Raw genomic sequence first — 25,000 nt, 5'->3', positions numbered from 1 at the left:
CAGAGCCCTCTCGTATTTGCCCTCATGCTCTACCAAAAAGCGACTGAAGCCTTTTGAAGTACAAACACACTAATCCAATTTTTTGCACTACTGAGTAACTTCAAAGTGCTACAACAGGCTGCGGAGTGAAAAGAGCCCTCATTTGTCTTGCTACATGTTTTGGTTCCCTTATTCTACATCCTGTCTGATTAGCTTTTGGTGTCGTCCCCCCCCCCCCCCCCCCCCCCCCCCCCCCCCCCCCCCCCCCCCCCCCCCCCCCCCCCCCCCCCCCCCCCCTGTTTTCCTCTCCAAGTGTCTTCCTAATAAAATTACAAGCAAAATTACATTTGGGTTTCCATCTGCTAAGATTTGTGGACCAGGTTCTCATTTTAAAAGACTCGCATGTCATCTGTCATGGCGGTGGTTTACATTCTTAAATCTTCCCGTCATTCTCTTTTTTTTACACACACGTATTCTTTTTACACACACTTATCCTTTTTACACACACTTATCCTTTTTACACACACTTATCCTTTTTACACACACTTATCCTTTGTCTCCTCTAGATCATTCGGAACTGGAGTCAATGTACCGCCAGTACACCCAGTGCAGGTTCCAGTGGCTTTTCACCTACTGGCTCTTTCGCCAGCCGGCCCCGATGAACCGCCAGCTGAGAGCCATATACCTTCAGTGGAGGAAGCACAGTAAGAAGAAAGTTTCCACATGGGGAGAAACGGTGTGTGACGTGAGATACCTGGCCTCCCTCCATCCCATCACCAGTGACTACTGGAAGGGCAGACTGGCTCGGGGAGATGAGAACGTCGGTAAGTTAGGGTTTAGAACCCGTGCTTCTGTGCAAGTAGTGATCATCGTACGGTTTTTAACGATGAACGAAGCGATTCGCTTCTCTTTTTATAGCCAGTTATTATTTCTAAAAGAAGCGCGACCATCACGACGTGATGAAAAATGTAGAGAAATTGTGGGAAATAACAAGCATCAGGTGTAATGAGAGCAGCGGTGACCCAAGCAGTTAGGGCTCTGTGTTGTTGATCACTAGGTTTAAGCCCCAAACACTTGGGCCCTTGAGCAAGGCCCTTAACTCTTTCTGCTCCAGTGGTGCTGTATCATGTCTGACCCTGGGCTCTGACACCAACCTTGTCAGAAAGTTGGGATATTTGTAGAAAGATGTGACACAATTAAGGCTTGTATCTGTTCATCTAATCATGTGTTGATTAAGATGTGTTCCACTTCTCCATGCAGGGATTCATACAGTAGGAAACTACTTCTCCATGTGTAAGTCAGTGGTGGCCTGGATCCTGGGGCGTGACTGGGGCAGACTGAAGCGCAGGAAGGTACACCACTCTCTGCTCTTATTAAAACTCTCAGTGCCCTAACTCTGTCTCACACACACACACACACACACACACACGTAACTGTAACACACCACAGTGCCCTAACTCTGTCTCACACACACACACACACACACACGTAACTGTAACACACCACAGTGCCCTAACTCTGTCTCACACACACACACACACACACGTAACTGTAACACACCACAGTGCCCTAACTCTGTCTCACACACACACACACACACACACACACAACCACACACACACACGTAACTGTAACGCACCACAGTACCCTAACTCTCTCTCACACACACACACACACACACACACACACACACGTAACTGTAACACACCACAGTACCCTAACTCTCTCTCACACACACACACACACACGTAACTGTAACACACCACAGTGCCCTAACACTCACACACACACACGTACGTAACTGTAACACACCACAGTGCCCTAACTCTCACACACACACACACACACACACACACACACACACACACGCACGTAACTGTAACACACCACAGCGCTCGGCTGTCCTTCCGGCCTCCCCACTCAAACCCTACACAACACGACTAGCTAACTGAACGGTCTGTTCTCTCATATTAGAACATACTTGTGTCTGAAGCACTAAAGCAGCTCGCTTCAGTCTGCACTGCTTTCTCTCCCTCTGTCTCTCTTCATTGAAGTGAACTTTAAACAAGCTCCTGAAGAGCACAGCAGATACTTGGGTATTCCTGTGGTGTACATAACCCACCACTGTGTGTCTCCAGTTCATTAGTTCATCAGCCGGTGTCTGTAAATTCTCAGGTCAACAGGAAGCGCTCGCCTCTTTCCTAACGGCTGGCTAAACGTATAACAGGCGTATCGATACGCGTCCTCTATAGTAGTGCTGCGTGTCTGAGCATCCTTTTCTGTTTTACTGCCACTTTAATCGAATTCAGAGGTGCAGTTCCATGAAAAATCGAGAGGACAGACAAAGTGGTCCGTTTGTTTACAGAACAGATAACGCTTTAGGAAATGAATTCTAAATGTTTGTCTTCAACAAGTCAGAGAATTTTTTTCCTCATTCGTACATTTAATCCAAATAATGATTAATGTGTCTTGAACGTAATGCATGTTATGGATGTTTTCAGTCTAATGTCCACATAAATATCAGCCAGTATTTAAAGGCAGGGTCTCCGATTTTTGAGAAATGCTTCAGAAAAGCGAGTTGGGCCGAATAATAAACAAAACAAACGTGTAGCCAATGAGCAGATAGAGGCGGGGCTTGTCAATATGGGGGGAGAGAGTGTTCAGTGCGCATGTTACATTAGCAGAAAGAGGTTTTAACATTGACATGGAGGATAAAAACAAAGAAAGAAAACGAAGAAAGGCTTACGATAAGGCAAGAAGTAGGACGTGTTAATATAGGATCAGCTTTCCAGCGCTGGAGAGAACTGAAGGAGCAGGAAGTTGGCCACATATTCACAGGTTGGAGTTTCCCGAGTCAATAACTCCTGAGCTAAACGCTGTTACTACACAAATAACACCTCTTTTCTATCGTAGTAATGTAGAGAGGCAGCTACAACAGTGTTTTGTGTAGTAACAGCGTTTAGCTCAGGAGTTATTGACTCGGGAAACTCCGACCTGTGAATATGTGGCCGACTTTACTTAAGACGCCGAGGCGCTTTTTTCCTTCTCGATAGGTGAGTAACGTTGGTTTTGCTTTGTTACACAGAACTAATATATGCCTTTGTCCTTTACATGATTATGCTTGTGTGTCATTTTTGCTTGTTTGTTTATCTACCATCGTATTGTTCTTCCCTTCAGCTATGATAAAGACACATTTCTTTCCATTAGTTGCCTTGGTTACGTATGTATGTGTGGGTGGAGCTATCGATACAGGGGTGGGGCTTATTTGGGTTAGGGGAGTGTTTGTTTTGGTGATTTCAAATGTCGACATTGGCTTTCAAACAACGGAGACCGCACCTTTTAAATACAGCTTCATTTTCATATTCATATTCGATTAGCATTTTGGGCGGGAGCAGAAAGATCGGATCGATATCCGGTTCGCCGGGACGCGTTTGTTATTTATTTATTTTAACAAATCAGATGTCGGATCAGACACAACACACAAAGTGACCAGGTGTAAAAAGGCCCTATGAAGTGTGGTGTGATCTGCTGGCAGGTTTATGAAGACACACTGAATGGCGTGTACCTGCTGTTAAAGAGGGAGATGCAGGAGAGGCTGGTGGACCACCAGAGGTTCTGGCAGGTGGCCAAGGTACAGATGAGCCGTGTATGCACCCTGGAGGAGACGGCCGTGAACTACGTCAACTGGAAGATGATCGAGACGCTTCCTTATTACAAGTAAGTGACTGGCGTCGCCTCTGTGTACGCGAACGCCGAAGGGACGTAACGGGATTTAAATCAAGAAGAACAGAAGTAGAAAGTAGAAGAATAGAAAATTAGAACCGAATAATAAAACATCAGGAAATCCAACACCATTTCATACATGCAGAGAGAAAGGGAAAAAAAATACAGCTATATATTTATTCATTTCTTGGATCCTTGAAGGAGCTGTTCTAATTAGATTTAGGTGTTTCTTCTGTTTAAAGCTCGATGAGCTCAGTGTTTTTCTGCCCCGGTGCCCTTTTTTTTTTTTTCCCCCCTTTTCAGACAGGGCTTTGAAGCTTGTTGAGCTCTCAGTGGGTGAACTGGGCCACGGCCGGTAGCTTCAAACACACAGCCTGCAGTCAGTCACAGGGCACAGATCCACACCGAGGCTTTTTGAAGTGTGCAGAGAATAAAACTCTGCTCTAAAGCCAAGCCAGGCCAAGCCATTCCCATCAAAGTCAAGCGACTGCAGTCAGCTAATAGGAAATATTAAATAAAAGATGATCATCGGGGCAAATTAATACGAGGAAGCTTTTCCATCTGTTCATCTTTATAAACCGAGCTGGCAGAGGCGGATCACATGAACGTTACATCTATAAAGAAACGTGTGTGTTGTTTACGCCGTACAATGTGCAATGCTAAGGAGTAAACCTGCATTATACAGAGTATTGGGTATAAATCACTCAGGGTGCGATTACATAGGAAATTAATCAATAAGGTGATGTGATGCATCTCTGTTACTGTCCTGATGTTGATGATTTTCCCATTACAGCATTTCCTGAACCAACAATTACAAGTTTTATGTGTTATAGAATTCCAGACGGTTATATTAAGGTGGGCAATCAGTGGTCCTGCCCCAACACCTATAGCAGTTCTCCTCATAACCAACATATTCAAAATAAGTAATATTTATAATATAAGTAATTGCTTCTGGATGCTTGAATTTCCTATGGAAAAGAAATATCTGTCGCTCTGTCTCTCTATCTGTCGCTCTGTCTCTCTATCTGTCGCTCTGTCTCTCTATCTGTCGCTCTGTCTCTCTATCTGTCGCTCTGTCTCTCTATCTGTCGCTCTGTCTCTCTATCTGTCGCTCTGTCTCTCTATCTGTCGCTCTGTCTCTCTATCTGTCGCTCTGTCTCTCTATCTGTCGCTCTGTCTCTCTATCTGTCGCTCTGTCTCTCTATCTGTCGCTCTGTCTCTCTATCTGTCGCTCTGTCTCTCTATCTGTCGCTCTGTCTCTCTATCTGTCGCTCTGTCTCTCTATCTGTCGCTCTGTCTCTCTATCTGTCGCTCTGTCTCTCTATCTGTCGCTCTGTCGCTCTATCTGTCGCTCTGTCTCTCTATCTGTCGCTCTGTCTCTCTATCTGTCGCTCTGTCGCTCTATCTGTCGCTCTATCTGTCGCTCTGTCGCTCTATCTGTCGCTCTGTCTGTCGCTCTATCTGTCGCTCTGTCTGTCGCTCTATCTGTCGCTCTGTCTGTCTCTCTATCTGTCGCTCTGTCTGTCGCTCTGTCTGTCTCTCTATCTGTCGCTCTGTCTGTCTCTCTATCTGTCGCTCTGTCTGTCGCTCTCTGTCGCTCTGTCTGTCGCTCTCTGTCGCTCTGTCTGTCGCTCTGTCTGTCGCTCTCTGTCGCTCTGTCTGTCGCTCTGTCTGTCGCTCTCTGTCGCTGTGTCGCTCTCTGTCGCTGTGTCGCTCTCTGTCGCTGTGTCGCTCTCTGTCGCTGTGTCGCTCTCTGTCGCTGTGTCGCTCTCTGTCGCTGTGTCGCTCTCTGTCGCTGTGTCGCTCTCTGTCGCTGTGTCGCTCTCTGTCGCTGTGTCGCTCTCTGTCGCTGTGTCGCTCTCTGTCGCTGTGTCGCGCGCTGTCGCTGTGTCGCGCGCTGTCGCTGTGTCGCGCGCTGTCGCTGTGTCGCGCGCTGTCGCTGTGTCGCGCGCTGTCGCTGTGTCGCGCGCTGTGTCTGTGTCGCGCGCTGTGTCTGTGTCGCGCGCTGTGTCTGTGTCGCGCGCTGTGTCTGTGTCGCGCGCTGTGTCTGTGTCGCGCGCTGTGTCTGTGTCGCGCGCTGTGTCTGTGTCGCGCGCTGTGTCTGTGTCGCGCGCTGTGTCTGTGTCGCGCGCTGTGTCTGTGTCGCGCGCTTTGTCTGTGTCGCGCGCTGTCTCGCTCTCTGTCTCTAAGCAGAATATTATTACCGAAAGCCCGCTTTGACTAATTAGCTAATATTTGCTGGGACGGCTCGTTGTTCAAATCTCCCGTAACAGCTGAGAGATGGGTTTGCGTTGGGGAACTATATGAGGCCTGGGGAGGAGCAGCGATTGTGGAGACGTATTCTCTGATGCGAGAGCAGCACGCACAGCACCAGTGTTACTATAAACGATATATCACACAATACATCCGAGTCTAAAATGCCAGCTTTGAGCACAAAACCGACCATTCTGACTGTCGACGCTGTATAACACAACCTGTGTTCTTAGGCTGTATCTGGTGTCGGGTAACAGCGTGTACCTGCAGCACGTGCAGGGTTTCCTGCACAGGAAGAGGATGCTTCATGACTGGATCTACCTGGAGGACAACACCTGGCTCAGAGAACTGCTTCCTGATGAGCTCTTCACGCTGCTGGAGTTCGACACCAAGATCTCTCAAGGTGAGTTGACCGTGCTCCGTACACGAGCGTCACAATCACTCCCCGCTTACACCATTACATGTAATTATAAATGAAGCGGAGAACATTTACCACGACAGAGCAGCTCAGAAGTCCCCAACAATCCGGTGTGCACGTCTGGGGGGGAGTGACTCGTACTGGTTTATTTACCTGATAATGTTTTTAATAAATGTAGTAAACGTCATCACTACAGTATATAATGGTCACGAGAACAGCTGGGAATCAAACGTCGTCTGAGCTGTTAATGAAACGTTTTGTAACCTGCGGTGGTTTTTTTTCTTCTGTTAGATGTATAGTGTGTGTTGTGTCATAAAACGAGTGAATGTCGTTGCCTCGTTACGCTCACCGTAAACGAACCGTTCGTATATATATAATTTCGATTTATTTTGTCAACATGTCCATTTTCTTTGCTGCATTTTAGACATGTGGACAAAATAAATCGAAATTATATAACAATTCTTTTTATAACAAAATAAATGTTATTTCACCCGAAAAGTGTCCATGGAGCCACGTTTAGAAAGTGCACTGGAAGTAAAAGGGCATCTGGGGAACTTGGCTGTGTATTTGAACATATGATTTGGATTTAACTCCTCCTGCTCTTTATTACTGTTTATTAGGCAGGATAAATAGAGCAGGATGGATAGAGTTCAGCTGTAGGGACTCCTAATGTAGTGGGGTTGGTTGGTTGGTTGTTTGTTTGTTTTTTTTCCTCCCCTCTTCTTTCTTGCCCCTCAGTCTAATTTATTAGCAGCAAAAATCACAACAAGTCTGATGTCAGTTCTTGTCTCACACGGCAGGGCAAATCGGATTGATTACTTTTACAGCGGATTGGTTTCATGTGAACAGAATCTCGTTTGTTTCTTCAGACCACAGACATGACCGTGTCACGCTGGCCAGGGCAGAGATGAGCGATAGGACATTTTACCACATGTAGATATTTAATTATATATATATATACTATGTTTGTTTTTGTTTATTTTTATATATAGTTATATATAAATATAGTTATATACAGTTTTTATATATATATATATATAGATAGATGGATGGATGGATGGATATATGGGGGGGCAGATGTTACGTCTTGCATTTAGCAGACGTCCTTATTCACATTTATGTTTTAAATTTCTATTCTTGCTGCCTCACTTAGCACTTTACTTCATCTTATTTCTCACCATGTTGTTTCTGGATGCTTGAATTTCCTATGGCAAAGAAATACCTCTCTATCTGTCTCTCTGTCTCGCTCTCTGTCTCTCTATCTGTCTCTCTGTCTGTCTCTATCTGTCTATCTGTCACTCTGTCTGTCTCTCTCTGTCTCTGTCTATCTCTATCGGTCTCTCTGTCTCTGTCTATCTCTATCAGTCTCTCTGTCTCTGTCTATCTCTATCGGTCTCTCTGTCTCTGTCTATCTCTATCGGTCTCTCTGTCTCTGTCTATCTCTATCGGTCTCTCTGTCTATCTCTATCTGTCTCTCTGTCTCTGTCTATCTCTATCTGTCTCTCTCTGTCTGTCTCTCTGTCTGTCTCTATCTGTCTCTCTGTCTCTCTCTCTCTCTGTCTGTCTCTCTCTCTTTCTCTGTCTGTCTCTCTCTCTCTATCTCTCTCTGTCTCTGTCTGTCTCTATCTGTCTCTCTGTCTGTCTCTCTCTGTCTCTCTCTGTCTCTGTCTGTGTCTCTGTCTATCTTTCTCTGTCTCTGTCTATCTCTATCTGTCTCTGTCTATCTCTATCTGTCTCTGTCTCTGGCTATCTCTCTGTCTCTGGCTATCTCTCTGTCTCTGGCTATCTCTCTGTCTCTGGCTATCTCTCTGTCTCTGCCTGTCTCTATCTGTCTCTCTGTCTGTCTCTGTCTCTCTCTGTCTGTCTCTCTGTCTGTCTCTATCTGTCTCTCTGTCTGTCTCTATCTGTCTCTCTGTCTGTCTCTATCTGTCTCTCTGTCTGTCTCTATCTGTCTCTCTGTCTCTATCTGTCTGTCTGTCTGTCTCTATCTGTCTGTCTCTGTCTGTCTCTATCTGTCTGTCTCTGTCTATCTCTATCTGTATGTCTCTCTGTCGGTCGGTCTCTCTGTCGGTCGGTCTCTCTGTCGGTCGGTCTCTCTGTCGGTCGGTCTCTCTGTCGGTCGGTCTCTCTGTCGGTCGGTCTCTCTGTCGGTCGGTCTCTCTGTCGGTTGGTCTCTCTGTCGGTCGGTCTCTCTCTCTCTGTCGGTCTCTCTCTCTCTCTCTGTCGGTCTCTGTCGGTCTCGGTCTGTCTCTGTCTGTCTCGGTCTGTCTCTCTCTGTCGGTCTCTCTGTCTCTCTCTGTCGGTCTCTCTGTCTCTCTCTGTCGGTCTCTCTCTGTATCTCTGTCTGTATCTCTGTCTGTCTCTGTCTCTCTGTATCTCTGTCTGTATCTCTGTATCTCTGTCTGTATCTCTGTCTATCTCTGTCTGTCTCTCTGTCTATCTCTGTCTGTCTCTCTGTCTGTCTCTCTGTCTGTCTCGGTCTCTCTCTGTCTCTGTCTCTCTGTCTGTCTCTCTCTCTCTGTCTCTCTGTCTGTCTCTCTGTCTGTCTCTCTGTCTCTCTGTCTCTGTCTATCTCTGTCTGTCTCTGTCTCTCTGTCTCTGTCTATCTCTGTCTGTCTCTATCTCTCTCTCTGTCTGTCTCGGTCTCTCTCTCTCTATAGCTGCCTGCCTGTCTGTTGTCTGTCTCTTTTAGACTATTTATGTATCTATCTGAATATAAGCACACACTCATCCTAAATGTCACCGTCTCATTCCTTTCTTTTCTCATTCTTTTTTTTATATTTGTTCTAACGCTTTTTATTCTAACGTCATCTCTGACCCCCTCGCAGTTTGCATGCACTCGCAACGTCTAGCTCCTGAGCCGCAGTCGCTCCGGACGCGGCGTGTGTGACGTGGTGCTAATTACTCTCCGAGTTTTGAGCTGCTGGTTGCCGAGAGACCGAGATTGAGTCAGGTCTGGAGGTGAAGAGCAGAAACATGCATAAATAAATGAATAAATAATTCTCCTCTCGTTTGCGCTCGCCTGCGTATGAGCCATTCATCATGTACGAGGCAGAGACGAGATGTCAGGGAAGTCTTAATGAGGATGTATGACGTTCCGCCGCACGCGTCTCCGACCCTCAGCCGCGATGGTCAGTCGATCTGACGGCTGCAGGCCGGCGGGTGATTTGTCTTGTTTACCAACTCGCAGAGGAACTTCATGCCGTTCATTCATGTTTACGTAAATGCACACAAACATATTTTAATCATTTAACAGCAAGTCGTATCAAATCCTTTACAGATCATCTTGACCTTAATCGCAGTTCGAGATCTTTCTGGTGTGTCTACTTGGATTTGGACCTTAGCTATGAGGCTCAGGTAGCTGATAATGTCTACAATTATAAATATCATCATTAAAATCTACTGTTACTACATAAATTGTGCTACGTAAAATTGTTTTAAACTATAAACACCGACATTTAACAAGGATTTTAAGACCTCTGCCGTAAGCTTTTACACAAACGGTTCTGCTAATAAACACAACTTTAAATCTTTTTCTGCTAAAACCTTGTAAATGTTTAGCTCTGTAAAGTTCAGCTGTGAGTGAGGTTGTGGAAACTGTAAGCTTTGTAAAACCTTGAACTGTGTACAAAGCTTTCGACGTGTGACGTTTACACAGCTAAACGTTTTAAATGGCTAAACGTTAGCCTTGTAAAAGTCTTCGCCGAGTCACGGCTAAACGAGTGCGAACTGCTTACGAGCGAGGTGAAGCCTAGCATTCAGAATGATCCACTTGTCTAAGGTGTGGGTTTGTGGGACCTTCTGTTATCTAAAGACCAACATCAGCGAGTCTCCTTCGTTACCTTAGCTACGTTTACGTATATGACATTTGACGGACAGCCTTACATCGTCGCTGTCGGGCGGAATCCTCGTATCTCCAAGATCATTATTTTTCAGGAAATTTAAAAAAAAGCCGTGCCTTATCTGCAATGCACAGGGTTTAGTCCGCGTTGCTGTGGATCGTCTTGCGCTAAATTCCTGTCCTCAGACGAGCACCAGAACCAGCGGGGGTCAAGATTTTTATTTATTTATTTATTTATTTATTTTCTTTGAGCCCAGTGTTTTGAAGACATTTACCTCAGAAGACGTGTTGATTCGTTGCGACTCTTAATCTTGAGGAGAAATATGCCGCTCTCCCGCGGAGTGAAGAAGAGGTGGACAGTTGAAGTGTCCAATGGAGTTAAAAGATTTGTGCTTAAGCTATTTTCAGGACTTTAGATAGGTTAATAAGTTGTAAAAAAAATAACAGACCCACGTGGGGACTGACCGATAGCATCGATATGTGGGGAAAAAATATGACTATATACAGCTGAGTATTTACGTGTTAAGGGCCTTACTCAGGGGCCCCAGCAGTGGCAGTTTAGTTTTACACCGGAGTTCAGAGACTCGTGTCTCATGATGAGGTGGTAGCTCGGTGGGTAAAGGTCGACTTGTTGTATCACAGGTTCACCAAAGACGACACCGGGGACACTTTGCTCTATTGCATTAAGGGTTTGTTGTGTAAATGTTTGCTGTCCGCATGTTTGTGATGGGGTGTGTGTAATTGTCGTGTTTGTGATGGTGTGTGTGTGTGTGTGTAATTGTCGTGTTTGTGATGGTGTGTGTGTGTGTAATTGTCGTGTTTGTGATGGTGTGTGTGTAATTGTCGTGTTTGTGATGGTGTGTGTGTGTGTGTAATTGTCGTGTTTGTGATGGTGTGTGTGTAATTGTCGTGTTTGTGATGGTGTGTGTGTGTGTAATTGTCGTGTTTGTGATGGGGTGTGTGTGTGTAATTGTCGTGTTTGTGATGGTGTGTGTGTGTAATTGTCGTGTTTGTGATGGGGTGTGTGTGTAATTGTCGTGTTTGTGATGGGGTGTGTGTGTGTGTGTAATTGTCGTGTTTGTGATGGGGTGTGTGTGTGTGTGTAATTGTCGTGTTTGTGATGGGGTGTGTGTGTAATTGTCGTGTTTGTGATGGGGTGTGTGTGTAATTGTCGTGTTTGTGATGTGGGGTGTGTGTGTGTAATTGTCGTGTTTGTGATGGTGGGTGTGTGTGTAATTGTCGTGTTTGTGATGGTGTGTGTGTGTGTAATTGTCGTGATGGTGTGTGTGTGTGTGTAATTGTCGTGTTTGTGATGGGGTGTGTGTAATTGTCGTGTTTGTGATGGTGTGTGTGTGTGTGTAATTGTCGTGTTTGTGATGGGGTGTGTGTGTGTAATTGTCGTGTTTGTGATGGGGTGTGTGTGTGTAATTGTCGTGTTTGTGATGGGGTGTGTGTGTGTAATTGTCGTGTTTGTGATGGGGTGTGTGTGTGTAATTGTCGTGTTTGTGATGGGGTGTGTGTGTGTAATTGTCGTGTTTGTGATGGTGTGTGTGTGTGTAATTGTCGTGTTTGTGATGGGGTGGGGGTGTGTAATTGTCGTGTTTGTGATAGGGTGTGTGTGTGTGTAATTGTCGTGTTTGTGATGGGGTGTGTGTGTGTAATTGTCGTGTTTGTGATGGGGTGTGTGTGTGTAATTGTCGTGTTTGTGATGGGGTGTGTGTGTGTGTGTAATTGTCGTGTTTGTGATGGGGTGGGGGTGTGTGTAATTGTCGTGTTTGTGATGGGGTGTGTGTGTGTAATTGTCGTGTTTGTGATGGGGTGTGTGTGTGTGTAATTGTCGTGTTTGTGATGGGGTGTGTGTGTGTAATTGTCGTGTTTGTGATGGGGTGTGTGTGTGTGTGTGTAATTGTCGTGTTTGTGATGGGGTGTGTGTGTGTAATTGTCGTGTTTGTGATGGGGTGTGTGTGTGTAATTGTCGTGTTTGTGATGGGGTGTGTGTGTGTGTAATTGTCGTGTTTGTGATGGGGTGTGTGTGTGTGTAATTGTCGTGTTTGTGATGGGGTGTGTGTGTGTGTAATTGTCGTGTTTGTGATGGGGTGTGTGTGTGTGTGTAATTGTCGTGTTTGTGATGGGGTGTGTGTGTGTAATTGTCGTGTTTGTGATGGGGTGTGTGTGTGTAATTGTCGTGTTTGTGATGGGGTGTGTGTGTGTGTAATTGTCGTGTTTGTGATGGGGTGTGTGTGTGTAATTGTCGTGTTTGTGATGGGGTGTGTGTGTGTGTAATTGTCGTGTTTGTGATGGGGTGTGTGTGTGTGTAATTGTCGTGTTTGTGATGGGGTGTGTGTGTGTAATTGTCGTGTTTGTGATGGGGTGTGTGTGTGTGTAATTGTCGTGTTTGTGATGGGGTGTGTGTGTGTAATTGTCGTGTTTGTGATGGGGTGGGGGTGTGTGTGTAATTGTCGTGTTTGTGATGGGGTGTGTGTGTGTAATTGTCGTGTTTGTGATGGGGTGTGTGTGTGTGTAATTGTCGTGTTTGTGATGGGGTGGGGGTGTGTGTGTTTGTATGGGGTTGTGTGTGTTTGTCGTGTGGATGGGTGTGGGTGTGTGTCCTTGTCGTGTTTGTGTTGGGGTGTGTGTGTGTAATTGTCGTGTTTGTGATGGGGTGGGGGTGTGTGTAATTGTCGTGTTTGTGTTGGTGTGTGTGTGTAATTGTCGTGTTTGTGATGGGGTGTGTGTGTGTGTAATTGTCGTGTTTGTGATGGGGTGTGTGTGTGTGTGTAATTGTCGTGTTTGTGATGGGGTGTGTGTGTGTAATTGTCGTGTTTGTGATGGGGTGTGTGTGTAATTGTCGTGTTTGTGATGGGGTGTGTGTGTAAATGTCGTGTTTGTGATGTGGGGTGTGTGTATGTGGTGTGTGGTGTGTGTGTCTAATTGTCGTGTTTGTGATGGTGTGTGTGTGTAATTGTCGTGTTTGTGATGGGGTGTGGGGGTGTGTAATTGTCGTGTTTGTGATGGTGTGTGTGTGTAATTGTCGTGTTTGTGATGGGGTGTGTGTGTTATTGTCGTGTTTGTGTTGGGGTGTGTGTGTGTAATTGTCGTGTTTGTGATGGGGTGTGTGTGTGTCTTTGTCGTGTTTGTGATGGGGTGTGTGTGTGTAATTGTCGTGTTTGTGATGGGGTGTGTGTGTGTGTGTAATTGTCGTGTTTGTGATGGGGTGGGGGTGTGTGTGTAATTGTCGTGTTTGTGATGGGGTGTGTGTGTGTGTGTAATTGTCGTGTTTGTGATGGGGTGTGTGTGTGTAATTGTGTCGTTGGTGTGTGTGTGTGTGTGGAATTGTCGTGTTTGTGGTGGGTTGTGGTGTGTAATTGTCGTTTGTGATGGGGGTGTGTGTGTTGCGTGTTGTTGGGGTTGTGTGTATTTTGGATGTGTGTTGTGTAATTGTCGTGTTGTTGTGTTGTTTAATTGTCGTGTTTGTGATGGGGTGTGTGTGTGTAATTGTCGTGTTTGTGATGGGGTGTGTGTGTGTAATTGTCGTGTTTGTGAACAGGAAGTTTACACGGTCCCTCAGCGAGCGCCCAGCTGAGTCGGTTGGTGTGGCTGTACCTGCACTCAGGTGAGCAGCTGTACATGGAGGGAGTGAAGCAGGCGGTGCTGCAGGACGTTCACACGCGACTGGCCGACAGCACAGACGTCCTCGCGGCAGAACTCTGGCAGCCCGGCCTCAGGCCCGTCTCTCCGTGAACCGCCTCGGACGTCAGGTTTCTTTTTAAAGCTTTTTAGGGGACCGCATATCCGTATTTTTATTTTATTTTTTTTAGACAATTTTTATTCATATTTATATAAAGACGTTTTTTGGCTGAATTTAAAATGTGGTTAATATGGATCTAGCTGTCTGGTGGAGACGCGCTGAAGTTTGTAAATATTTTTAGCAGTATGAATTACACACGTTAGCTTTTTGTTTTTGTTTTTTTTTCTTCTTCTTCCCCAAGACGAGCACAATGAGCTCCCCAACACTAAAACCTTTTTTTTTCTTTCTGGTAAATCTGAGGGTGTTTTTTTAATTATTTTTTTATAAGCATTGAATTTTTTACATCATTACATACACGGACTTGATTGCATTTTTTTCCTGTCTCGATCACTGGACTTGTCCATTTTTACCTTTTTATTTTTTTTATCCTCACAGTCCTGAGACTTATTAAAGTCCCTTCAACTTTATCCCTAATCTGCTGTCGCTTTATTTCCGCTTGAAACTCCATGTCCTCGTCTGGTTACGTCTCTTTACTTCTTCACGATCGTTAGCAGCCGCTGAAAGAAGAAATGTTTCCTCAGAGCAGAACATTTATAACCTGTCACCAAAAATAGCAGAATAATAGAAATGTCCTTCACTCCTCAAAATAAATAAAATAAAATGACCTTTAAAAAAACAAATTTCCGTTCATAAAATATCAGAATGGATTAATTCCACATCACCAACCTACAATAAAAAGCCAGACACACAAAACTGACTTGAAATTCCCTTCAAAACAAAACAGCAAAGTATTAAAAAATAAATAAAAAGAAAGAAGAAAAAAATAGAATTCATTTAAAAAAAACACAGAAGCACAAAAATAATAGAAAAATATTTTATTTATTCTCTGTACAAATGGAAAGCAAATATTTTTGTCCCTTTTTTTGTTTGTTTTTTAATTTTACCTGAAAAAATACGAGTCAATACTTTCTGTAAACGTACATAAATAGAGCTTTGGCATGAGGAAAGTCGAGCTGAAAAACTAAAAGCTTAAAGCCTGTTTAGATCGAGGAGAGTTGATGTGGAGCGGTAAAGCCAACCGGCGGCCTCTGGCACAGTGTGAGCGTGATCGGCCATGACAACCACACACGCGTATGTTCCTACACACACACACACACACCTTGCTCACATGCAGTGCACAAAATCCTCATCAGGGTCTTCATTGATTAGCCTGAGTAGAAATCTGCATTGTTTGTGTCTATGGCTTCACTCGTCATGTGCCCCCCACACACACACACACACACACACACACACCCCTATCTCTGCTGCATAGATTTATAAAGGCACAGGAAAGCAATGTCTGCTGAATTCTATGCTGGTAAATATGAAGTTGCATAGCATTTTATGTCCAACCAGCTTCAGAGACCTTCTGTTCCTGTACAAACTCCATCTGGAGCCACACACACACCCCAGCGCTTCACCTAAACCCTTACAACATGCAAACAAAACAAAGCTAATATTACTAGCTGGATACATTAGCAGAAACAAGTTATAAATAAATATCAGGAAAACATTTGCTTATGTGCAGGTTGTCATGACCGAGCATCGTTTCCTCCTTTCTTATATTACAGAGAGTAAGAAATAGTCATTATATATATATATATGGTCAAAAACGGAGGATAACAGGAAACCATCCCATTTAAGATGCGACTGCTCCTGTAGAGTTCTAATCCCTTTTTGAAATGGGAAAGCGAAGCGGTTTCAACTTGCCCACGGCGTCTTAACACTGTTTATATACCTGAGAAGGTTTTTTTTGCATTGTTGTTTATACAGAAGTTTAAATTGTAATACAACTCTCTCGAGTCTAAAATCTCATGTGCGTCACACACACACACACACACACACACAATGGTAACGTCAGCAGTTTCTACACAGCTCCTGATCTTTATACTGCTGTAGGGAATCTACTGTAGGAGGGGAAAAAATCCTCTATGGGTGCATCTGTCATGCAATCCTGTCTGTCTTCGAGGTTTTCAGTGAGCCTGGATCGTTAATATGGGGTCTGAGTAGAAGGGGGGGGGGAATAAATCACCACAAACACGATGGTTCATCACACTAAAATACAAGGTGCTACATGGAAGACCGTGTGTGTGTGTGTGTGAGAATGAGCGCAATCTGCTTCAGTGTCGACCTGCGACCAGCAGCACACGATGGAGGAGATGAAAGTTTTGGGGTGAGACTGAGATTCTGCCACAGTCTGGACTTTGGAGACATAAAACAATCAGTGAACAAGCTGGAACATCACAAGGCACTTGATGGAGCAGCATGAACCACTTCACACACTTTTCCACTGTGTGTGTGTGTGTGTGTGTGCGCTGTAGCTCCCTTTGTATTCCTGTCGTTTCTGTACACCCGCAGCGTGAGCTCATCGCCACCTCCTTCCGTTTCCGTATTTTCGGGATGACGAGATTTTTGTGCGGCGGTGTTAAATTCGCACGCTTGATTAAATTCGACGCAGTCGATTCTTGGTGTGATTCCGTGATCAAACTGTCGCGTACGTCGCTCTGGATAAGTGCGTCTGTAAGATGCTGTAAATGTGAATGCCAACGTTGGCTACGTTACGTCTTTTCGCGCTACAAAGCCATGTACAAGCTGAACCGTGACTCGTGGTCCGGAAAATACGGTAGCGTGACTGATGACTGACGGTCTTATTCTAGTCCCAATAAATACGCCATAGAAAGGTCTTGGACGTAGAGATGAACACACAAACGGTGTAAACACAATTCACAGCTCGGTCCATCATTCAGTAGTCAGACGGATTTTCTTCTCCTTTCCCTTTTTGTCGGCGAGAAGCGGCTCGGCCTCCTGGGTGACGCTCACTGCGTCACGCAGTTCTCCCCCATGTCCTGCGCGTAGCGGTCGGAGATGATGGTGCGCAGCTCGTCGATGTCCTCCCTCAGCTGACGCACCTCCAGCAGCTTGGCCCGCAGTCCATCCTCCGCCGGCGGCGTCTCGCTCTCCTCGGACGAGCAGCTCATCGCTGGAACGAGAAAGACGGATCCTTTTAATGCCTACGTTGTTTCTGCACCTTAACGCGTGTCTATCATCATGTCACGTGATCTAACCTCTAACCTTTTACATTTGAATGAGAAAATCCTGTACATGTTGCACATCAGAGCGCTCTGATTATGATGATGTGGTTGTGACTGTAATCAGACCTCTGTATTAGACTGTATATCTAACTGTATTAGACACATCTTGCTGCACCAATAAGACGCAGCACTTTGTTCTGCTCAGTGATGTAGTGATGGTGGTTTAACACATTTTATTATTTAAACTGAGCCACTAAACCCCTCTGTAGTAAGATGAGCTTCAGCGCGTATGGAGTTTATCTTGCGTGGCTCAAACCATCAAAGATACTTACAGAAGTAATGCCATGGTTACACCATGGTTCTGGATTTGAGTTTCTTAGCTATTCTTCAGTCAGATAAGTTTTACTGCGATGCTCACATTTGATGCCCAGCAGCAGTGCCAGGTTGGGTTCTTTGCCTTGTGCTCTCTGGGTGAGAATGTTGCACAGAGCCTTCAGGTCCAGCAGACACAAAGACATTTCCTTTAGCAGAGAGCCTGCTTCCTGGAGCCCGGTGTTGTTATCCACATGCTGCTGCTTCTACACACACACACACACACACACACACACACCAGAATATTATTAACCTACACGAGCTGTATACGAATTTGTGACATGAAGAAGCTCTTTGTAGACTCCGGCTGTGACGTCATATTTCACGTGCTGTCAAAGTTAGGACATTTTTATAGATCTTTATCTGTAAATATTTAGCTATCTGTAGCTATCTGTGTGATGGCTCTTGTACGTGCTGATGCTGGGCTGTTGGAGTTCTTTTGGGGTGATGAAGTGCGACGTTCACATCTGCAGTGTGAGATTACACACGGGGGTGTGTGTGTGTGTGAGATACTGAAATATGTTTCAATACTTTTTTTCACGTTTGTTCAAACGTTTTTAGACACTCCGACAGAGTTACAAACTCGTGCTGAAGTTCACGTAGCTGCTCAGCTGTATTTCAGAGAGAACGACGGCGTGATGGATTCTGAGAGCTGAGGTGTGATGAAGTGCAGGGTTTCGGTGTGATGAGTGATGACACGCTGCAGCTTTGATCTCTGACGCTTTCACTGACATGAAGACAAGGTGAGGAGACTCAACTAACCACCATCAGTTCTACAGATGTGAGTCCTCACATTCCGGTCTGCTCTGGTGATTATTCTCTAGGCGAGAACATCTGTTCAGGAGCAGAGATTCTTTTACTCCTTATTACGGTCTGTATGAGCCATTGTGTGTTCATGTCCACACGAAAATGGTGGGAAAAACCTACAGAGTGCAATGCTGGAGATTTGGACTGATGAACCGGAGAAACGTAAAGCTTTTAATAACTAACCGTTGTTAGTGAGCTCTGGTTTCTCGCTTCCAACTGACTAATGGTGATGAATCTGACTGTATGTAAGTGAACCGGTGGTACGGACGGGTGACGGAGCTGTGTGTTGTGTCAGGACCCGGGCTGTACCTGCTGAACACTCTTAGACAGCATCTTCAGGTCTTCCTCTCTCTCTATGAGCTGCTTATGGAGCTCCTGGGTGATGGCTCTTTCCTTCTGCAGCCTCTTCTCCAGTGCCTGAGAGAGAGAGAGAGAGAGAGAGAGAGAGAGAGATGACATGTAATTTGACATCACACTGATCACTGCAGACGTGTTTATTACCTGCTGTTGCACTGGATAATTGACCGACTTACAGAAAAGTAAGTTAGGACCCTGTAGATATTACTGAGGGTTAAATCAGCTGGTATTGGGGGGAAATCTCAACTCTGCTTCGTATCGGTTTGAATGATTTTTCTGTAATGGCTAAAGTTCTTGTGTCTAAAGTGTGTTTTATTTACCTGGACGCCACTGACTGACTGACTGACTGACGCCACTGACTGACTGACGCCACTGACTGACTGACGCCACTGACTGACTGACGCCACTGACTTAAATGTATTAATCACCTCGTGACACATTTACAATTAATGTCATGGTGCACTCCCAAAATACACGGTCACTTACTTTATAGCAGCTACTTCACTCGTGCGCTCTCTCTATCCACCTCCCCTTCTCAATCCCTCCCTCTCTCTCCTCCCCCTCTCTCTATCCACCTCCCCTTCTCAATCCCTCCCTCTCTCTCCTCCCCCTCTCTCTATCCACCTCCCCTTCTCAATCCCTCCCTCTCTCTCCTCCCCATCTCTCTATCCACCGCCATCTCTCTATCCACTGCCCTCTCAATCCCCCTCTCTATCCACCGTCCTCTCTCTATCCACTGCCCTCTCTATCCACCGCCCTCTCAATCCCCCTCTCTATATCCATCTCTCTCCTCCGCCCTCTCAATCCCACCTCTCTCTATCCACCCCCCCCTCAATCCATCTCTCTCTATCCACTGCCCTCTTAATCCCCCTCTCTCAATCCCCCTCTCTCTATCCACCCCCTCTCTCTCTATCCACTGCCCTCTTAATCCCCCTCTCTCAATCCCCCTCTCTCTATTCACCCCCCCTCTCTCAATCCATCTCTCTCTATCCACTGCCCTCTCAATCCCCCTCTCTCAATCCCCCTCTCTCTATCCACCCCCTCTCTCTCAATCCATCTCTCTCTATCCACTGCCCTCTCAATCCCTCTCTCAATCCATCTCTCTCTCTCTCTCTATCCCACCTCTCTCTAAATCCATCTCTCTCTATCCACCGCCCTCTCTATCCATCCCTCTCTCTAAACCTTAAATCTCCTTAATACAGGCTCGTAAACCCCATCTGTTCCTTCTCACCCACACTGGAATGAAATCCAGCTCTTCTCCATTACAGGATTATTAGGTGTGTAATTTCAATATTTGCATAAAAACTGAAACCGAACCTACATCTTGTTCTACACACACACACACACACACACACACACACACACACACACCACCCTGTACCTGTGCTGTGTGTGTGAGCTGTGAATACAGAGTTCAGAGTGTGGGCTGCTTACCGTTAACTCCAGCGTGAGTCTGTCGATCTGCTGCTTCTGGCTGTCGATCAGCTGAAAACACAATACGTCGTCAGGTGTGTGTGTGTGTGTGTGTGTGTGTGTTTGCACTTGTACTGTGTGTAGAGAAAAACATTCAGCTGTGCAGATGGAGTGGATTCAACCAGAATAAACACGGCCTGTCTGAGACCCAACCCCACCCGTGTAATAACAGAGGTAAGAGTTTAGTTTGTTATTATTAATGTTTTTCTCCTTTACTTTGTACCAGTAACAGTGTAATGTGCTGTGTGTGATTTAGATACCGTGCTGTTGTGAGACTGCTGTTCCAGGAGACGCGTGTTCTCCCTCTCCAGCTGCTTCAGGTCCAGCATGGGCAACCGCACGCCGTCCTCCAGACATTTCTCCACCTTCTCCTGCAAACTGTGGCCGGATTAGAGAGAAAGACTGTTAACGTCTGTGGTCTCATGTAACACAACGACTAAAGGAGTCGCATAAAACGGACGCCTGGCCGCGACGGCAGCATGTTCTCTCAGAGCTTCGGGACGACACGTATTCCTAAGAATGAGCTAAACATTTCTAACTATGGTCCAGAATCACTCTTAAGCTTCGATCAAAGAGCGACGCCGAACAAGGACGATACGATAACTTTCATCTTAGAGAGGGGGCGGGGCTTAACCCGGTACTAGGTGACACATTCTATCGAAGACCGTGATTGGTTGTCCAATAAAAAAAATTTTAAAAAAGGAACGTTTTTTAAAAATCTGCTCTATTATAAACCTTTACTTTGTCTCTATGTTCAGATATTTAAGTCTATAACATGAAGGGATTACATTTGTGACCGATCATATAAGAGATTCGCGTTATAAATGTGAACACCTCAGCAAATTATAACATTTCTGTGCTGTCAGAGATAATTAAAAAAAAAAAATAATAATTTTAACTTGGCTTTATTTTTTTTTCTTGAAATGAAAACTGTGTGTGTTGGGGGGGGGGGGTGTATTTTTTTCTCTAAACCAGGAAATGTATCATTTATTTCAATAAATGCCTCATTTTTAATCAGTTCTGTTTTGACACGCAGCCTAAAAAGCAGAACTGCTCTACACAATATCCTCTGATTCAGAGGTGTAACTGTGGGAAATCGTACGAGGATGTGATAAACGATGGGATCAGCATGAGCAGGAACAGATTTTGTGTTGTTCCTGTTATTCCATCCTTTAACGGCTGTTACTGTTTTTAACCCGTGCAGTGATCCATGTTAGCAGTGAAAATCGGGGACCGAAGACGAACTTTAATAGTCCATCTTGTTTCTGATACTCGGTGTGATCGCTGATACACATCTGGGTCATTTAGGGTCTTAGCCAAAAGATAAAAAAACTAATGATGGCTAAAATCTCTCTCTCTCTCTCACACACACACACACACCTCTGCACGGCAGCCATCAGCTCCGTCTCCCTCTTGGCCTGTCTCTCGATGATGGTGTCTTTCTCCTGCAGTCGACTTCGACTCTCCTCTAAGCTCCTCTCCAGCTGCTCCACTGTGTCCTGCAGCGTCTGCGTTTTCACCTGCACCTCCTCCAGCTGACACACACACACACACACACACCCCAATAATTACACACACATGCAAAGGTAAGGGCTGCTCAGTGTGTGTCCTTATACTGGAAATACAGGACCAGTGGTATTTTGTCCTTTATACTTCTAATGAACTTTATTTCAAGTCGCACATCGTCTCTTATGGTGCTGGGAAATCTACATTTTATTAAAGGTGAAAGTCTGAGGCACGTAAAGATCGGTCCATTTGATCAGCGTTGATGATTATTCTCTAGCTGCCGTGTAGCGGAGTGAGAAATCGTCTTTATCCCTTAATTGCCTAGTTTGTGTGTATACGTACCTAACAAAAGCTGTTGATTTTAGAGCTCGGGTTTGTTAAAGACGAGAGATTTGAGAGAGATTATTTACATTACAGAAAATATTAGCAGTTCGGAATTAAAATGTACAAAAATTGTAATAAAAATACATGCAAACTGATCAGTAAACAAAATAATGGGGATAAAAATATTAAACACAAATTATTTAAAAGAAAAAAATAAAACAAAGATAGTCATAATATATGTATTGTTTATTTATTACAAATTAGTATATTTAATATAGATTAATTAGCTAGATAGAAAGACAGACATTAGTTACTAAAAGAAAGAAAATTCTCTCTGGCTCTGTAGGAATCTTGAACCTGTCGTTGTTCTTTACTGCCCCCTGCTGGCTCGGTTTTGTGGCCCTGCTACTGTAACAAGGTGTTAAGCCAATTAGCATGTTGTAATCAGCTGCTGTATCGTCCTAGAGCTCTGGTTTGTGTACAGATAACATCAGCCTGTCACTGAGAGCTGCTTTTCAACCTGCACACATTACAGCGAGCAAACGGTGTGGATTTAATCGAGTGTGAGCAGCTTGTCCTTAAACAGTAAACGCGAGCTTGTTATCACGTTAAAGGCTCTTTTACAGGCGTGTTAAGCACGGCTGTGGGGGACAGGCGCTCAGGAGCCCACGTCGTTAATACATGAATGTGTTGGTTACGCTTTAATCGGCTAAACTCGGCTGACGGAACAGAGGCAGGTTTCTGTAACTGCTGTGTTTGTGTGTGTGCTTTCAGTGTGTAAGTAAATAAACAAACAAACATATAGTTCGAATAGCAGACTGAACTTTCTACTGAGGAAGAAACCACAACCCGACATTATCAGAGTTATTATAAATGTCTGGAATATAACGACATGGTTTATAAAATAAAAAAAAATCTATTTTTTTTTTTTAATTTAAAAGCTTTTTTTTTTGTAACTATGATTTTAATAAAAACTTTTTTCCCCAGAAAAAAAAACACCATCTAACTCCAGTAGGTATCCAAATATTGTTTAAATAATGCGCCTTGTTTTTATTTATTTATTTATTTTTAACTATACAAAAATACATACATTTTTATTCATTTCTCTCATTCATTTTCCTTTCTCTTTTTTAAGGCCCACTCTGACCTGGTCAGGCTCACAATAAACCCATGTGATGCAATAAGTAATATAATGTTGTGTGATATAATTATGTGATCTGATGTAACACCGTGTGTAAAAAAGTATTTATCAATTTATCTTAGCCGCTTTTGTTAGAGCAAGTGATCAACGGCAGGACAAATGCCTTTCTTGTTGGGTTAAACAACAGTGGAAAAGAATAATATTTAGAAGAAAAAAAGGTGTGTGTGTGTGTGTGTGTGTGTGTGTGTATACCTGCTGGGCCTGTGTGTGCACCTCATCCAGCGAGGGCAGATCTGCCAGGTATTTCTCCAGAGTCTCGATGCGTTGCTGCTTTTCCTGATTCTGCTCCTGCTCTCGCTGGCATTTCTTCTTCAGACTGCTGATGTAGCGATCGCGCGTCTTCATCTAGAGAGAGAAAGACACACACACACACACACACACACACGCACACACTGTTTAATATCAGAAATTATAATCAAACTGAGATTGTCTTCTAAATGTTTGATAAAAGAATTCAATATTCTAGCCATGAGCCATAAATCATAGAGTTCATATTAAAACTAGTTATTATAAATCTAAAACTAGCGATATTTTGGGGTAAAAATCAAGATTAAGTTGAATCGTGACCTCATGTGGTCTATCTTAATGTGTGTATCAACAACAGTCTGTGGTAAATAAATTGAAACTCGTACGTGACGTGACATTTCTGTGGTAGAAGAAGAATAAAAGACGTTTGGGACTGTTGTTGTTGTTGTTGTTTATTACAACAGCGCACGCTCTGAAGGTTTTATTAGCATGTGAGAGAAGGCTAAGATGTTGCAGACCTTTTCCTCCAGCTTCTTGATGTCCTCTGTGTATTTCTGTGTGTTCTGCTTGAGGAAATCTTTGAGATGGATGACGTCGAGCTCGGACGAGGCCAGTCTGCGCGCCAGCTCTCCGTTCTCACAGCACAGTGGAGGCTGAGGACTGTGTAGAGACGACGCAGGGCTGTCCATCGGGCTCTCCTGAGGAGGAACGGCAATGCAGGACGTACGGCTATAATAACACATCGGAAGCTCTTCTGATCGTGTTCGCATGCGTAATGTGTAATGAAGTACCTTTGATTTAAGCACGTATGAGTCTTCACAGCGCCCTCTCTGGCTCTGGAGGACATGCTGTGCCCTCAACTCGTTTTCCCTGATTCTGGCATGGAGCTGCAGGATCTGTTGCTTTTGCCTGGAAATGAAGGGGAAAAAAAGAAAAGGAAATGGAAACACATTCACTGCATGACAGGTGTGTAACTGTTAAGGATCGGATTTATTCGCTCTCATCTAATGACCACGTAACAGCAGAGAACATAAAGGTCGCTTATCCGAATGTCACGGTGCAACAAAACCCACTTTTTTAACGGGAACGAAAAAGATCCGACGTGCGAACAGGAGTCGACGATTTGTTACTGGGAAAGAGAATCGGAGAGAGCCGGTAAACCAGCAAAAAGAGGAAAAGGGAAAAGAGCGAATTAAAAATAGATGAAAGTCTTCGCAAGTGAGAGAAGATAGAAGTGCAACGGACACGAGAGTGCAGCTGAACACCGGGAACGCAGGAATCCTCGGAATCAGAACCAGAATTAATAAGAGCTTTAGTCACGAGTGTGTTTACGCATACACACAATCTAAGTGTCATACGCTTCCGGAACACGCAGAGATCAGCAAAATATAATGAAGAATGAAAGGAAAAAAAACAAAATAAAATAGATTGTATGCACAGTTGTGCTATAGATGACAGAATGGAATAGAATGAGATGTAGAGATTGCCTGGGATGGAGGTGGAAGAACATTCAAGTGTTCATGAGGCAGATCGTCTGGGGGAAGAAACTGTTCCTGTGCCTGGTTTTGCTGCTATTTGAGCCAGATGGCGAAAGTTCAGAAAGCGGACGACTTGGATGTGAGGGGTGCGAAGTGGTTTAAGTTAAAACTCGATCAGATCTGCAGCAAGTTGTTAATTCGCC

At 44.6% G+C, this 25,000-nt stretch overlaps 2 protein-coding genes across 5 annotated transcripts in view; one reads left to right on the top strand and one right to left on the bottom strand.

Moving 5' to 3' along the window:
- The window catches only part of si:dkeyp-114g9.1 (uncharacterized protein LOC555399 homolog), a 28,765-nt gene extending 8,328 nt beyond the window's left edge, over positions 1–20,437 (top strand). The window contains exons 4-9 of one of the 2 annotated variants that reach the window (XM_047801937.1): positions 546–803; positions 1,240–1,331; positions 3,515–3,696; positions 6,189–6,358; positions 20,127–20,216; positions 20,299–20,437. In XM_047801937.1, the coding sequence (XP_047657893.1) occupies positions 546–803; positions 1,240–1,331; positions 3,515–3,696; positions 6,189–6,358; positions 20,127–20,216; positions 20,299–20,315 (809 nt within the window). In that variant the 3' untranslated portion in view covers positions 20,316–20,437. Of the gene's footprint in view, positions 1–545; positions 804–1,239; positions 1,332–3,514; positions 3,697–6,188; positions 6,359–13,761; positions 16,021–20,126; positions 20,217–20,298 lie in introns of those variants that run through there. The other variant, XM_047801936.1, reaches the window with a different exon arrangement.
- The window catches only part of cep85l (centrosomal protein 85, like), a 58,677-nt gene continuing 48,499 nt past the window's right edge, over positions 14,823–25,000 (bottom strand). For 2 of the 3 annotated variants that reach the window (XM_027155432.2, XM_027155431.2), the window contains exons 5-13: positions 24,111–24,228; positions 23,838–24,017; positions 23,266–23,418; positions 21,423–21,577; positions 20,303–20,420; positions 20,004–20,054; positions 18,522–18,629; positions 17,452–17,611; positions 14,823–16,981 (exon numbers count right to left, since the gene is read on the bottom strand). In XM_027155432.2, the coding sequence (XP_027011233.1) occupies positions 16,818–16,981; positions 17,452–17,611; positions 18,522–18,629; positions 20,004–20,054; positions 20,303–20,420; positions 21,423–21,577; positions 23,266–23,418; positions 23,838–24,017; positions 24,111–24,228 (1,207 nt within the window). In that variant the 3' untranslated portion in view covers positions 14,823–16,817. The remainder of the gene's footprint in view (positions 16,982–17,451; positions 17,612–18,521; positions 18,630–20,003; positions 20,055–20,302; positions 20,421–21,422; positions 21,578–23,265; positions 23,419–23,837; positions 24,018–24,110; positions 24,229–25,000) is intronic. The other variant, XR_007138179.1, reaches the window with a different exon arrangement.

Source organism: Tachysurus fulvidraco, chromosome 16 (genome assembly GCF_022655615.1).
Source record: "Tachysurus fulvidraco isolate hzauxx_2018 chromosome 16, HZAU_PFXX_2.0, whole genome shotgun sequence".
Classification (NCBI taxonomy): domain Eukaryota; kingdom Metazoa; phylum Chordata; class Actinopteri; order Siluriformes; family Bagridae; genus Tachysurus; species Tachysurus fulvidraco.
This window is presented reverse-complemented; position numbering and strand designations above follow the sequence as displayed.